Below are 15,075 nucleotides of genomic sequence, written 5' to 3' on the forward strand. Positions count from 1 at the left end.
TTCCAATGTCGGGAGAATGAGCAGAGCAGGCCCAACCGTCGGGAGAAGGAGGGGCAACGGGGTTAAACCTTTCAAATAATGACAAAGACGGCGGGGAACATGACTTTAAAAATGGCAGAGTAATAAAATAAATACATGAATGAGCAGTCAGAATGCCTGCTTTAGCGGTTCTAGTGTTAAAGGGGTAAAGTAGAATGCCTGCTTTAGCGGTTCTAGTGTTAAATGGGTAAAGTAGAATGCCTGCTTTAGCGGTTCTAGTGTTAAATGGGTAAAGTAGAATGCCTGCTTTAGCGGTTCTAGTGTTAAAGGGGTAAAGTAGAATGCCTGCTTTAGCAGTTCTAGTGTTAAATGGGTAAAGTAGAATGCCTGCTTTAGCGGTTCTAGTGTTAAATGGGTAAAGTAGAATGCCTGCTTTAGCGGTTCTAGTGTTAAAGGGGTAAAGTAGAATGCCTGCTTTAGCGGTTCTAGTGTTAAAGGGGTAAAGTAGAATGCCTGCTTTAGCGGTTCTAGTGTTAAAGGGGTAAAGTAGAATGCCTGCTTTAGCGGTTCTAGTGTTAAATGGGTAAAGTAGAATGCCTGCTTTAGCAGTTCTAGTGTTAAATGGGTAAAGTAGAATGCCTGCTTTAGCGGTTCTAGTGTAAAATGGGTAAAGTAGAATGCCTGCTTTAGCGGTTCTAGTGTTAAAGGGGTAAAGTAGAATGCGGCTTTAGCGGTTCTAGTGTTAAAGGGGTAAAGTAGAATGCGGCTTTAGCGGTTCTAGTGTTAAAGGGGTAAAGTAGCTTTCCTTGACTCCTTTCCTTGACTCCTTTCCTTCATGTGCCCTGATCTGGAGGCAGGTCACTGGATCAAATCACAGTGAAAACAATCTGTCTCTGTGCCCTTGAACAAGGCACTTAACCCAAATTGCTCCAAGGGCGCTGGAGAATGGTGACCCTGACCATGAGCCCACTCCCTGCAGGCATCTTAGGAGGAGTTGGGATATGCAAGAAACACATTTTCATCACACGCTAGTACAATTCTCTAACAGGATAAATATAGGACCCCCCCCCCCCCAAATTATTTGTTATTAGTTATCTTAAGAAATGGAACAGGTGAGAGCAGATTTCCAGTAGTCGTTCCCGATTGCTTTCACCTCTTTTCAGATCAGTGCAGAATATAATTCAATAAAATAGAACTGTATTGTCCATTTGTAAGGAAAAGCAGTGTGGCCTGAGAGTCAAACCACATGGGACAAATGAATAAAAGGAATTGTCATATGAAGATAGCAAAGAGAGGGGTTTTTGTGTGCATGCATCTTTGTGTGTGTGTGCGCTTGTCTGAGCGTGCGTATCTGTTCAGGGATCTCGGTTCAGAGGTCAGAGTGGTGTTTGCGGCTCTGATCTGAGGAGATAGAGGGTGCTTCAGTGATGCAGCAGTAACAGCAGCAGCGGGGATTCATATTACCACATCTGATGATTCATCACCACCATACTGCAGCATGCAGCAGGCCAGGGTTATCTGAACCCCTACACACACACACACACACACACACACACACACACACACACACACACACACACACACACACGCTCCACTACAGACAGACAAGAGCTAAAAGGTTTAAGGTGTAACAGTTAAAACTCCCAACTGTTAACGTTTCTCTCGCCCTCATTCCAGCCCATCACTTTGTCTTTCACTAAACTCCTCTTTCCATCTCAGACTAATTCCCTCAGCCTCTCCTCCCCTGACTTTGATGTGCTCATTTAGATTAAGGTGCTAGAGAGCATATAATTATGTTGCTAATTATAGTCTTGCGGAGTTACTAATGTCTCGGTAGCCTCACTATATTGTGTTGGTGGCGTCGTGAGAGAAACTGTGTGCCGTGCTGAGTAGGGGGAAGTTTCCCCTAGACGCTGATTTTGTGTCAGTTTAGTGTTTCCCCTCACGAATGGTTTAGGTTAAGAAAGGCTGATCCTAGTTCTATACCTAAGGGACACTTCACCCCGGAGCAGTGTCAATCTTTCTATGGGAGGCTCGCCCGGTGCAGATTGTAGAAGAGCAGATGCTAGGCTAAGGGATTAGCACCACAGCCTAGAAGCTCTGTTTCTGATGCTAACCGAGCTCGACAGGCACCCGTCTGTCACCTGACTTCCCGCGCCGCCCTCTCATTGGTTGGCCGGTATAAAGCAGCGTGGCTAAAAATACCAAATAAGGTTATAGAGGGGACTGAGAGCCAGTGTGTGGGCGCTCTGGGGCCTGGCCCTTTGAACTCTGGCTTGGTGTGTGTCCAAAGCATAGAAAGCTGTGTGTGCTGAAATAGCTGTGTGTGTGTTCGTATGCGTGCCTACATGCGTGTGTAAGGAGAGCCTTGGGTCCACAGTGATCTCAGCCACGTCTCCAGAGACCAAGCACAGGAAATCAGCAGGCCCGCATCCAGAGCTACAATTACAGTGAATATAGAGCAGCAATGTAGGCCGGCTAGAACACCCTGCATAGCATACCGCAGTTCTGTCAAACAGGTTCGATTCACAGGTCCGCCCTTAGGTCTCTCTCTTTCAACCCTATATGTTGTTTTGTAATAATAATACATGGGACTTACATTGAGTATACAAAACAGGAACACTTGCTCTTTCCATGACATAAACTAGCCAGGTGAATCCAGGTTAAAGCTATGATCCCTTATTGAAGTCACTTGTTAAATCCACTTCAAATCAAATTTTATTAGTCACATACACATGGTTAGCAGATGTTAATGCAAGTGTAGCTAAATGCTTGTTTTTTGTTCAGTGTAGATGAAGGGGAGGAGACAGGTTAAAGAAAGATTTTTAAGCTTTGAGACAATTAAGACATTCAGAGGGATATTGAAGTGCCTCTGAACAGGGTATGGTATTAGGTGCCAGGTGCATTGGTGTGAGGGTGTCAAGAACTGCAACGCTGCTGGGTTATTCACTCTCAACAGTTTCCTGTGTGTACAGTATCAAGAATGGTCCACCACGCAAAGGACATCCAGCCAACTTGACACAACTGTGGGAAGCATTGGATTCAACATGGTCCAGCATCCCTGTGGAGTCCATGCCTTGTCAAATATTAGGTCTTCCTAATGTTTGGTGTACTCAGTGTATATTGCACATTTCAATGACCCAAAGTCTCCCCCTCTCTTCACTGCTGTCTAAAAATATTAAGAATAATACTTTAGTGTTACCAGGGCTAAATGCAACACTGGTCAGTTGTAGCAGGTAAATTATATTGTAGTGATACATCCTTGTCTGAGTACCAGTGTAATGTTTTTTTGGGACATTCAAGTCATCAATATGTTGCTACTGGATGTGTTGAGAAGCTATTCAAATGCAGTCAAAGTGCATTTTTCAATGTTAAATTAATCCAAATCAATTATGAATGTGTAAAAAATACAATCATTTTCAAACCCACTTTCTGTTGATTAAAGCGCAGTCAAACGTGTGGTGCGTGTTAGTAAGGGGGTACTCGGGGAAGGTTGAAGTTCAAAAAGGGTACTTTTTTAGGTAACCACTGTGATTACATGGTAGGCTATAGGTACATCACTGTTGCAGTCCTCTCTGTTACTATACTGTGGAATTGACCAGACTAGAAACACTCATACTGATATTTTATGTGTTTTACCAGATTAGGATGGATTGGTTTACATTCATGAAACCTGAATGTACGTGACACAAGTCATTGGTTTTGAGTGGTTTGAATTCCTGTGTCATCGTGGCACTACCCATGCATCTAAGGGGAGGTTTCCATGACAACAGTCCTTGGCCATGTGACACCCAGCCTTGGCCCAAATGCATTTTGGGTAAGGTGACTCTGCAAAACTTGACTGTAGCAGGAAAGAGAGGGAGAAGGAAAGAGAGAGGGAGGGAGAAAGGGAGGCAGCCCCGGTGCCCACTCCCTCCCTCCGTCTCTCTCTCTCCAACTCCCTCTTCAGTCCTTCCCCTTTTCCCTGTCGGCGTGCTGGAGCAGGACGTATAGTGCAGGGAGCAAAGCAAGGCTAATTTCTGACCCAGAGCTCAACCCAAATGAGGAAGGAGTCTGACAATTAAATGGGCACTTAAGGCTCCTGTTGATTTAAACAAAAGCAGCATATAAATAGTACAGCATATAAATAGCTTCTTTAACTTAGACACACGTGCTGTAAGAAAATGGCCTGTAGTATTATTATAGACGATACGGGGATTGCATTGTGTGCACCATGTACAAAATACAGCGTGTTTACTTGAACAGGGTAATCATCTCCTTCTCACAGACATTGATTAAGAAAAGTTACAACATAAATTGTGTCACAGATGATAATTTGACTCCCCCTGTCTATATAATATGTTAGTTAGTTTGCGTGTGTCATTACGTTAGGAAAATGTTACCCAAGATGTCCATAAATTACAATATAGAATACTGACTTACAATATCAGTGGCTTAGCAGGGTGGTTAGGGTTAGCAGGGTGGTTAGGGTTAGCAGGGTGGTTATGGTTAAGCATTAGGATTAGCATTGTGGTTAAGGTTAGGCTTATGATCACATTTTATGAGTTTGTGGCTTTGCCAGCTAGTGACCACTCTGCCGTTTTCCCTCCTCGGCAAGAATCATGACAAAATATGCCAACCTGTGACAATGAATGTGACTTGACCAAAGAGAAATTTTGAAATTGGAAATACGGAAATTGACTCAGCCACAGGCACATACAAGCACACACATATACAAAACAGTACAATTAGGTTTCCCTAATTTTCATTTACACACACACATTATCTTTCTCTCTCACATCCACACCGACACACACACACACGCAGTGTGCTCTATCTATCCCGCATTAAGAGATTAGAGAGCCAGCTGCTAGGACTGATGGATCCTGGAGTTTGAAGCCACACACACACACACACACACACTGTAATCCCCTCCAAGGGTCTGACTCTAACAGACATGAGAGAGTGTGTGTGTGTGAAATAGAGAGGGAAACGGTACTGTTTGGTTGGCGCCACAGTACTGTTCTGTTGGGGGGAGGAGCTAAGCTCATAGAGAGAAAGAGGGGGCTAACTGGATTGGATGTGAGAGGAACGGAGCATGCCCAATAGGTCCCTCAGCCCTGCAAGCGGCTCAGCTCAGCTCTTGCTTTCATCTGCAGAGCGAGAGAGAGAGTAAGTGAGTCTACTGCATATGGGAGAGTTTGCATGTGAGCAGCTGCCACCACCGTACTCACTCTGACACACACGCACACACACACACACACACACACACACATTCACGCTCTCATCCACACTCTCATCCACAAACACACACAGATGAGGCTGAAAGTGTTTGGGACAAGCAGCAGGAAAGGACAGCTTTATCAGCACTAGTGTTAGCATTGTAGCATTTTGAGCTAGCTGGCCCCTCTTCTCCTTCCTCCGTTTCTCTGTGAGCCAGGGCAAGCTCCCCTCTTTCTCCCCCTCACATGGGCCCTGCGGACAGACCTAGGGCCCCGGGACTACCCCTCCTGTTGCCACTCAACATGGCAAGGAATGACTGGCCGTCCGAGTGGGGAGACCTCGCTATGGGCATTGGACAGCAACACTTCTGCTCACCGCTGCACTAATGAAGGGCTTCAAGCTCGCCTGGTAAGACTAATATCTGTCTTTATTGGGAGACACTGATGATAGGGGTAGGAGGAAGATGATGATGGTTAGGAGGAGGAGTAGCCGAGTGCTTCCCTGCCCTGACCTGCTATTTCCTCAATCCTTCCCTTCCTTCGTCTTCACTCTCTCTTTCTTTCACGCCATCTGTCCATTCCTGGCATCAAGGATGGGAGATTTTTACTGAGCCCTTTATAATATGGCAGCCTTGAAGAGAGCATCATATTCCTCTCCTTTCGTTTGTTTGTGTCTCCTCTCATCAGCCTCTTCTAGTTTATTTTCCCTGCATTTTTTCTCAGTTATCCTCATCTCTCCTGTCCTTGTTTCTTATTTCCTCTCCCCGGTTCTCCTTGGTTTCCATTGGTTCTGATCAGTTCTCCTCTCCTCTATTCTCCTCTATTAACCTCTATCTGTTTCTATCTGTTTCCATCTGTTTTATTTGTGAATGCGTCTCCCTCCTGCCTCTGTCATATATTGTTATTGCTGGCCTCCACTGATTGTTACACTAGGGAGTGAGGGAGAGAGAGAATGCTAACCTGATGCCATCATTGAAGTCATTTGTGGTGAGGGGCATTGTATAAACCAAAGTCATCAGCGATTGGATTGTCTCTAACCAATCAGAGTATCAAAGCCAATTCTGAATTTTGAAACCGCTGATTTACCCACGTGTGTTCTGGCTCTGGCCCAACTCATCGGTTTCTGTACCAATTAGACGGCCCTGAATGTGTTGGGGAGGTTCTCTGATCCAGACTCATTGCGGAGATGAACTAACGTCCGTGTGCGTGGTATAGCATTTGGCCAGAGCAGGGAGTCTGGTTAGCCAGGCAAAGAGAACACAACAGTAACACCACTGTCAGTGGCATTCTGAGCAATCTTTTCTCCCACAGTGTCCCTCCACAGTGTCCCGAAGCTTCTCCACTTCATTTTAGATCTCCGTGCCTCAATCCTCCTCTCCCCTTTTGCTTCCTCAGAATCGGAGGATGTGTGTTTGTTTTGAAAACCCCAAAATCAAATAAAATTGTTTTGTCACATGCTTCGTAAACAACAGGTGTAGATTAACAGTGAAACGCTTATTTACGGAACTTCCCAACAATGCAGAGAGACAAATTTCATAAAAATGATAACCAAGGAATAAATACACAATGAATAACGGTACCGTGGCTATATACACAGGGTACAAGTACCGAGTCGATGTGCAGGGGTACGAGGTAATTAAGGTAGATATGTACGTAGAGGTAGGGATAAAGTGACTTGGCTACAGGATAGATGATGAGCAGTAGCAGCAGCGTATGTGATGAGTCAAAATAGTTAGTGCAAAGGGGGGTCAATACAGATAGTAAACCAAATATCTACCAGGACTATTTAGCAGTCTTATGACTTATGGTAGAAGCTGTTCAGTGTCCTGTTGGTTCCAGACTTGATGCATCAGTATCGCTTGCTGTGCGGCAACAGAGAGAACAGTTGACGTGTGGGTGTACATGTATTTGTGAATTTCCTTGCACTAGTGTGTACACTGTATGATGTGCATGTGTGCACATGGTCACATCTGAAATTATTGTCAGCATTGATAAAGATGAGCAAAAATGACTGTATAAAATAAATTATACAAATACTGAACTATATTGTATGCTCCAAACATTTTGACAATGATCTTATTTTATACTAATACAATTGCTCAGAGAAAGATTTTGTTTAACCAGTAATACTTTGATATCCTTTGTCTGTGCTTATAGACTGCCCTCTTCAATTCAAACCACAGGTTTTCAATGGGGTTCAAGTCCGGAGATGGAGATGGCCATTGCAAAAGGTTGAGTTTGTGGTCAATTAACCATTTCTTTGTGCTTGGGGTTATTGTCTTGCTGCCAGATATACTTGCAGCCACGTTAAAGATGCACAAATATCATACCTCCCAAAAAATTACGAAGATCTTTTATAGCCAAGATACACCCCTCTCAACCTACATGACGAACCACAGATCTTAGGAACAGTTCACAAAGGTTAAGATTTGTATGAAAGATATCTATAAAACATAGCAGACAGTTACTGCTGTGTCAACAGTTTTCATTGTAAAGACCAGTGTCTGGCCCTCTTACTCCAAAAGGGAACCATCTTTCCCTGGTACGGTATAGAACAGAACCATTAGCTCATGTTCTCTGGAATGCTCTTTAGGTTTTATCACCCAAAGACATCGTAAATCTCATCTGTCAGTGTTATCTCAGAGGCCCATCCTCAGTAGAACACACAATAGTTAACAAAATACTCTATTCTGTTGATTAAAACAACCATTACAATGCAATACAAGCATTATAACATAATCTTGCAATTTTCCACGACAGGCGCTACAGAGGCTAGTGCATACAGCCCAGTACATCACCGGGGCCAAGCTTCCTGCCATCCAGGACCTATATGCTAGGCGATGTCAGAGGAAGGCCCAAAAAATTGTCAAAGACACCAGTCACCCAAGTCATAGACTGTTCTCTCTGCTAACGCAAGTCTAGGTCCAAAAGTCTCCTTGACAGCTTCTACCCCCCATCCATCAGACTGCTGAACAATTAATCAAATGGCCACCCGGACTATTTATATTGACACCCCACCACCCCCCTTTGTTTTTACATTGCTGCTACTTGCTATTTATTATCTATGCATAGTCACTTTACCCCTATCTACATGTACAATTTACCTCAACTAACCTGTAACCTGAACATTGACTCGGTACTGGTACCCCCTGTATATAGCCTCGTTATTGTTATTTTGTGTTACTTTTTATTTTATACATTACTTTATTTAGTAAATATTTTCTTAACTGTATTTCTTGAACTACGTTGTTGGTAAATGGCTTGTAAGTAAGCATTTTATGGTAAGGTCTACACCTGTTGTTTTCTGCGCATGTGACATACAATTTGATTTGATTTTTTTAAATTTAACTAACTAGCTATCTACTAGCTAGTTCAATTTCCCTCATGATTAAAAACCCAACGTTTTGTTCATAAAAACAGCATTTTATAGACCTGAAAGGTTAGCTGTGTTAGCCCAGTCACTAGCTTATCCAGGGTCAGTGATACATAGACAGTAAATGGTTGCTCTATCTATGGAAACAACTGAAATCATTTTGCAAGCAACATTGCTGTAACGGCGGTCCTCCTCCTCTTCGACCGAAAAGGAGGAGTATTGAGGGAACCAAGGCGCAGCGAAGTTTGAACACATATTTATTTAAACGAAAACACGAACTTGATTAAACTAACAAAACAACAAACGGTGTAGACAGACCTAAACGACGAACTTACATAAAACAAGTAGAACGCATGAATAGGACAATTAGACTACACAAACCGAACAAACCGTAACAGTCCCGTATGGTGCAAACAATTACACAGATACGGAAAACAATCACCCACCACGAACACTGTGACAACGCCTACCTAAATATGACTCTTAATTAGAGGAACGCCAAACACCTGCCTCTAATTAAGAGCCATACCAGGCAACCCAAAACCAACACAGAAACAGAAAACATAGAATGCCCACCCAACCTCACGTCCTGACCAACTAACACACATAACAAACTAACATAAATAGGTCAGGAACGTGACATAACCCCCCCCATAAGGTGCGAACTCCGGGCGCACCAGCACAAAGTCTAGGGGAGGGTCTGGGTGGGCATCTAACCACGGTGGTGGCTCAGGCTCCGGGCGAGGTCCCCACCCCACCATAGTCAATCCCATCCTCCATCTACCCCTAAAAATGTCCACCCATATCCCACAAAATCCTCTTTGTAACATCCATGATAGGGACAGCACCGGGACAGAGGAATAAATCAAGACAGAGGGATAGATAAGAATAAAGAGGTAGATCAAGAAAGAGAGGGAGATCATAATAGAGGGGCAACTCCGGACTGAAAGGCAGCTCCGGGCAGAGAGACAGCTCTGGACTGAGGGGCAGTTCTGGGTATGTAACCATTTCTGGCTGAAGGGCAGCTCCTGGCTGACTGACGAATCTGGACGCTCATGGCTGGCTGACGGCTCTCGACGCTCATGGCAGGCTGACGGCTCTCGACGCTCATGGCAGGCTGACGGCTCTCGACGCTCATGGCAGGCTGACGGCTCTCGACGCTCATGGCTGACCGACGGCTCTCGACGCTCATGGCTGACCGACGGCTCTCGACGCTCATGGCAGGCCGACGGCTCTCGACGCTCATGGCAGGCCGACGGCTCTCGCGGCTCTAGCGGCTCCTGTCTGGCGGACGGCTCTGTAGGCTCATGGCAGACGGGCGACTTTGCAGGCTCATGGCAGACGGGCGGCTTTGCAGGCTCATGGCAGACGGGCGGCTTTGCAGGCTCATGGCAGACGGATGGCTCAGACGGCGCTGGGGAGACGGATGGCTCAGATGGCACTGGGGAGACGGATGGCTCAAATGGCGCTGGGGAGACGGATGGCTCAGATGGCGCTGGGGAGACGGATGGCTCAGATGGCGCTGGGGAGACGGATGGCTCTAGCCGGATAAGGCGCACTGTAGACCTGGTGCGTGGTGCCGGAACTGGAGGCACCGGGCTAAGGACACGCACCTTCATACTAGTGCGGGGAGCAGGGACAGGGCACACTGTACTCTCAAAGCCCACTCTATACCTGGTGCGTGGTACCGGCACTGGTGACACCGGGCTGAGGACAAGCACATCAGGATTAGTAGGGGGAGAAGATACAGTGTGTACAGGGCTCTGGAGACGCACAGGAGGCTTTGTGCGTGGTGCCGGAACTGGAGGCACCGAACTGGATACACGCACTACAGAGAGAGTGCGTGGAGGAGGAACTGGGCTCAGGAGACGCACTGGTAGCCTAGTGCGTAGTGTAGGCACTGTAGGTACTAGGCTGGGGCGGGGAGGTGGCACCGGAAATACCGGACCGTGGAGGCGTACTGGCACTCTTGAGCATTGAGCCTGCCCAACCTTACCTGGTTGAATACTCCCGGTCGCCCGACCAGTGCGGGGAGGTGGAATAACCCGCACCGGCCTATGTAGGCGAACCGAGGAAACCATGCGTAAGGCAGGTGCCATGTATGCCGGCCCGAGGAGACGCACTGGAGACCAGACGCGTTGAGCCGGCCTCATGACACCTGGCTCAATACCCAATCTAGCCCTACCAGTGCGGGGAGGTGGAATAACCCGCACTGGGCTATGCACTCGTACAGGAGACACCGTGCGCTCTACTGCGTAACACGGCGCCTGCCCGTACTCCCGCTCTCCACGGTAAGCCTGGGAAGTGGGCGCAGGTCTCCTACCTGCCCTTGGCCCACTACCTCTTAGCCGCCCCCCAAGAAATTTTTGGGTGTTACTCACGGGCTTTTTGGGCTTCCGTGCCAGATCATAACTCCGGTTCCTCTCTCCGGTAGCCTCTGCTCTCCTCAGTGCCTCCAGCTGTTCCCATGGGAGGCGATCCCTACCAGCCAGGATCTCCTCCCATGTGTAGCAACCTTTTCCGTCCAATATATCGTCCCAAGTCCATTCCTCCTTCTTTTCCTGTCCCTTACTCCGTTTACTCCGCTGCTTGGCTCTGGATTGGTGGGTGATTCTGTAACAGCGGTCCTCCTCCTCTTCGACCGAAAAGGAGGAGTATTGAGGGAACCAAGGCGCAGCGAAGTTTGAACACATATTTATTTAAACGAAAACACGAACTTGATTAAACTAACAAAACAACAAACGGTGTAGACAGACCTAAACGACGAACTTACATAAAACAAGTAGAACGCATGAATAGGACAATTAGACTACACAAACCGAACAAACCGTAACAGTCCCGTATGGTGCAAACAATTACACAGACACGGAAAACAATCACCCACCACGAACACTGTGACAACGCCTACCTAAATATGACTCTTAATTAGAGGAACGCCAAACACCTGCCTCTAATTAAGAGCCATACCAGGCAACCCAAAACCAACACAGAAACAGAAAACATAGAATGCCCACCCAACCTCACGTCCTGACCAACTAACACACATAACAAACTAACATAAATAGGTCAGGAACGTGACAATTGCTCAAATTAATGAAATAAAATGATCCTCAAAATGTTACCTGTGATGCTCCTGTAGCCTAATTGTCTCCTTATTTTCATACTGTACCTAAATTACAAGGGTTGGATTTGCACTAAAACAAACAAAGTCTGCCTCATATACACTGAACAAAAATATAAATGCAACATGCAACAATTTCAAAGATTTTACTGAGTCACAGTTCATTTAAGGAAATCATTCAATTGAAATAAATTCATTAGGCCCTAATCTATGGATTTCACATGACTGGGAATACAGATATGCATATGTTGGTCACAGATACCTTTTTTTTTAAAGTAGGAGTGTGGATCAGAAAATCAGTCCCTATCTGTTGTGACAACCATTTGACACATCTTCGCGTAGAGTTGATCAGGCTGTTGATTGTGCCTGTGGAATGTTGTCCTACGCCTCTTCAATGGCTTTGCGAAGTTACTGGATATTGGTCAGAACTGGAACATGCTGTTGTACACGTCGATCCAGAGCATCCCAAACATGCTCAATGAATGACATGTCTGCTGGGAATGCAGGCCATGGAGAACTGGGTTAAGTGTGCAATTGGCATGCTGACTGCAGGAATAGCCACCAGATAATGTAATGTTAATTTCTCTACCATAAGCCGCCTCCAACGTCATTTTTGAGAATTTGGCAGTACAGATCCTTGCAACATGGGGCCGTGCATTATCATGTGGAAACATGAGATGATGGTGGCGGATGAATGGCACGACAATGGGCCTCAGGATCTCGTCACGGCATCTCTGTGCATTCAAATTGCCAACGATAAAATGCAATTGTGTTCATTGTCCATAGCTTCTTCCTGCCCATACCATAACCCCACCGCCTCCATGGGGCACTTTGTTCACAACGCTGACATCTGCCCACACAATGACATGCACGCTGTCTGCCATCTGCCCGGTACAGTTGAAACCGGGATTCATCCGTGAAGAGCACACTTCTCCAGCATGCCAGTGACCATCTAAGGTGAGCATTAGCCCACTGATGTCGATTATGAAACCGAACTGCAGTCAGGTCAAGACCCTGGTGAGGACGACGAGCATGCATATGAGCTTCCCTTAGACGGTTTCTGACAGTTTGTGCAAACCCAGAGATTCCTCAGTTGTCCAGGTGGCTGGTCTTAGACAATCCTGCAGGTGAAGAAGCTGGATGTGGAGATCCTGGGCTGGCGTGGTTACACGTGGTCTGCGGTTTTCAGGCCGGTTGGACGTACTGCCAAATTCTCTAAATGACGTAAGAGAAATTAACATTCAGTTACCTGGCAAAAGCTCTGGTGGCTATTCCTGCAGTCTGCATGCCAATTGCACACTCCCTCAACTTGAGACAGCTTTGGCATTGTGTCGTGACACAACTGCACATTTTAGAGTGGCCTTTTATAGAACGCCACAGTGGGGGTGTCATTGTATCACAATTCCAGTACGTCAGAAGTTTGCATACACTAAGTTGACTGTGCCTTTAAACAGCTTGGAAAATTCCAGAAAATGATGTCATGGCTTTAGAAGCTTCTGATAGGGTAATTGACATCATTTTAGTCAATTGGAGGTGTACCTGTGGATGTATTTCAAGGCCTACCTTCGAACTCTGGGAAAATGGGAAAATCAAAAGAAATAAGCCAAGACCTCCGGAAAAAAATGTGTAGACCTCCAGAAGTCTGGTTCATCCTTGGGAGCAATTTCCAAACGCCAGAAGGTACCACGTTCATCTGTACAAACAATAGTATGCAAGTATAAACACCATGGTACCATGCAGCCGTCATACCGCTCAGGAAGGAGACGTGTTCTGTATCCTAGAGATGAACGTACTTTGGTGCGAAAAGTGCAAATCAATCTCAGAACAACAGCAAAGGACCATGTGAAGATGCTGGAGGACATTGACATAACCTGAAAGGCCGCTCAGCAAGGAAGAAGCCACTGCTCCAAAACTACCATTAAAAAAAAACAGACTACGATTTGCAACTGCACATGGGGACAAAGATCGTGCTTTTTGGAGAAATGTCCTCTGGTCTGATGAAACAATAATAGACCTTTTTAGCCATGATGACCATTGTTATGTTTGGAGAAAAAAAGGGTAGGCTTGCAAATTGAAGAACACCATCCCAACCATAAAGCATGGGGGTGGCAGCATCATGTTGTGGGGGTGTTTTACTGCAGGAGGAACTGGTACACTTCACAAAATAGATGGCAACATGTGGAAAATTATGTGTATATATTGAAGCAACGTCTCAAGACATTAGTCAGGAAGTTAAAGCTTGGTCGCAAATGGGTCTTCCAAATGGACAATGACCCCAAGCATACTTCCAAAGTTGTGGCAAAATGGCTTAAGACAAAAAAGTCAAGGTATTGGAGTGGCCATCACAAAGCCCTGACCTCAATCCCATAGAAAATTTGTGGGCAGAACTGAAAAAGCGTGTGCGAGCAAGGATGCCTACAAACCTGACCAAGTTACACCAGCTCTGTCAGGAGGAATGGGCCAAAATTCACCCAACTTATTGTGGGAAGCTTGTGGAAGGCTACTCAAAACGTTTGACCCAAGTTCAACAATTTGAAGGCAATGCTACCAAATACTAATTGCGTGTATGTTTACTTCTGACCCAGTGGGAATGTGATGAAAGACATAAAAGCTGAAATAAATCATTCTCTCTACTATTATTCTGACATTTCACATTCTTAAAATAAAGTGGTGATCCTAACTGACCTAAGACAGGGTATTTTACTAGGATTAAATGTCAGGAATTGTGAAAAACTGAGGTTAAATGCATTTGGCTAAGGTGTATGTAGACTTCCGACTTCAACTGTATATTCTCCTCTATTTACTCTCAAATTCGAAAATCATTCAAGACTACAAATCCCTGCAAGCTCCTGCATGTCATCTCTAGCTGACACCTTTGCTAACAGGTATTGTCAATTTAAAACTTGCACAAGACCGTTCACAGAATTGTCAATTTTAAAGAAATGTATTCATTACTGAATTTAGCTAACATTAGATATTTAATCCAGAGATTCTTACCTTTGCCTCGATTCTGCAGTCTCGTCCAGATCATTATGGCATTTGTAGTTCTTTATCATTAGCTGCTAATTACCATTTCATTTTTGGGGTAAATAGAAACGAATATATTGTTAAGTCACTTTGTACTAGAGAGATATACACATGCACACCAGGATAAGCCTACACAAAACACAGACGCTTTTTAAGTGTAACTAAAATTCCCTATGGGAGAAATGAATAGTGGGAAAACGATTGGAACATTTCCTTGTTTGACCGCTAGGTGTTATGGGCATTATGAATCCTACTGTGGTACTCTATTGTCGCCGGCACAAGGTGCACCTGTGTTATGATCATGCTGTTTAATCAGCTTCTTGATATGCCGCACCTGTCAGGTGGATAGATTATCTTGGCAAAGGATAAATGCT

General features: G+C 45.3%; 1 protein-coding gene across 5 annotated transcripts in view; it reads left to right on the forward strand.

Annotated features, from left to right (window-relative positions):
* gramd1ba (GRAM domain containing 1Ba) overlaps positions 1–15,075 on the forward strand; it is a 176,114-nt gene that overhangs the window by 107,172 nt on the left and 53,867 nt on the right. The window contains exon 1 of one of the 5 annotated variants that reach the window (XM_055941870.1): positions 5,105–5,589. The exons of the other annotated variants lie outside the window; for them this stretch is intronic. Coding sequence (XP_055797845.1) covers positions 5,567–5,589 — 23 coding nt within the window. The 5' untranslated portion in view covers positions 5,105–5,566. Of the gene's footprint in view, positions 1–5,104; positions 5,590–15,075 lie in introns of those variants that run through there. 5 annotated transcript variants of the gene reach the window in all.

This window comes from Salvelinus fontinalis, chromosome 13, assembly GCF_029448725.1.
Source record: "Salvelinus fontinalis isolate EN_2023a chromosome 13, ASM2944872v1, whole genome shotgun sequence".
NCBI classification, from domain to species: domain Eukaryota; kingdom Metazoa; phylum Chordata; class Actinopteri; order Salmoniformes; family Salmonidae; genus Salvelinus; species Salvelinus fontinalis.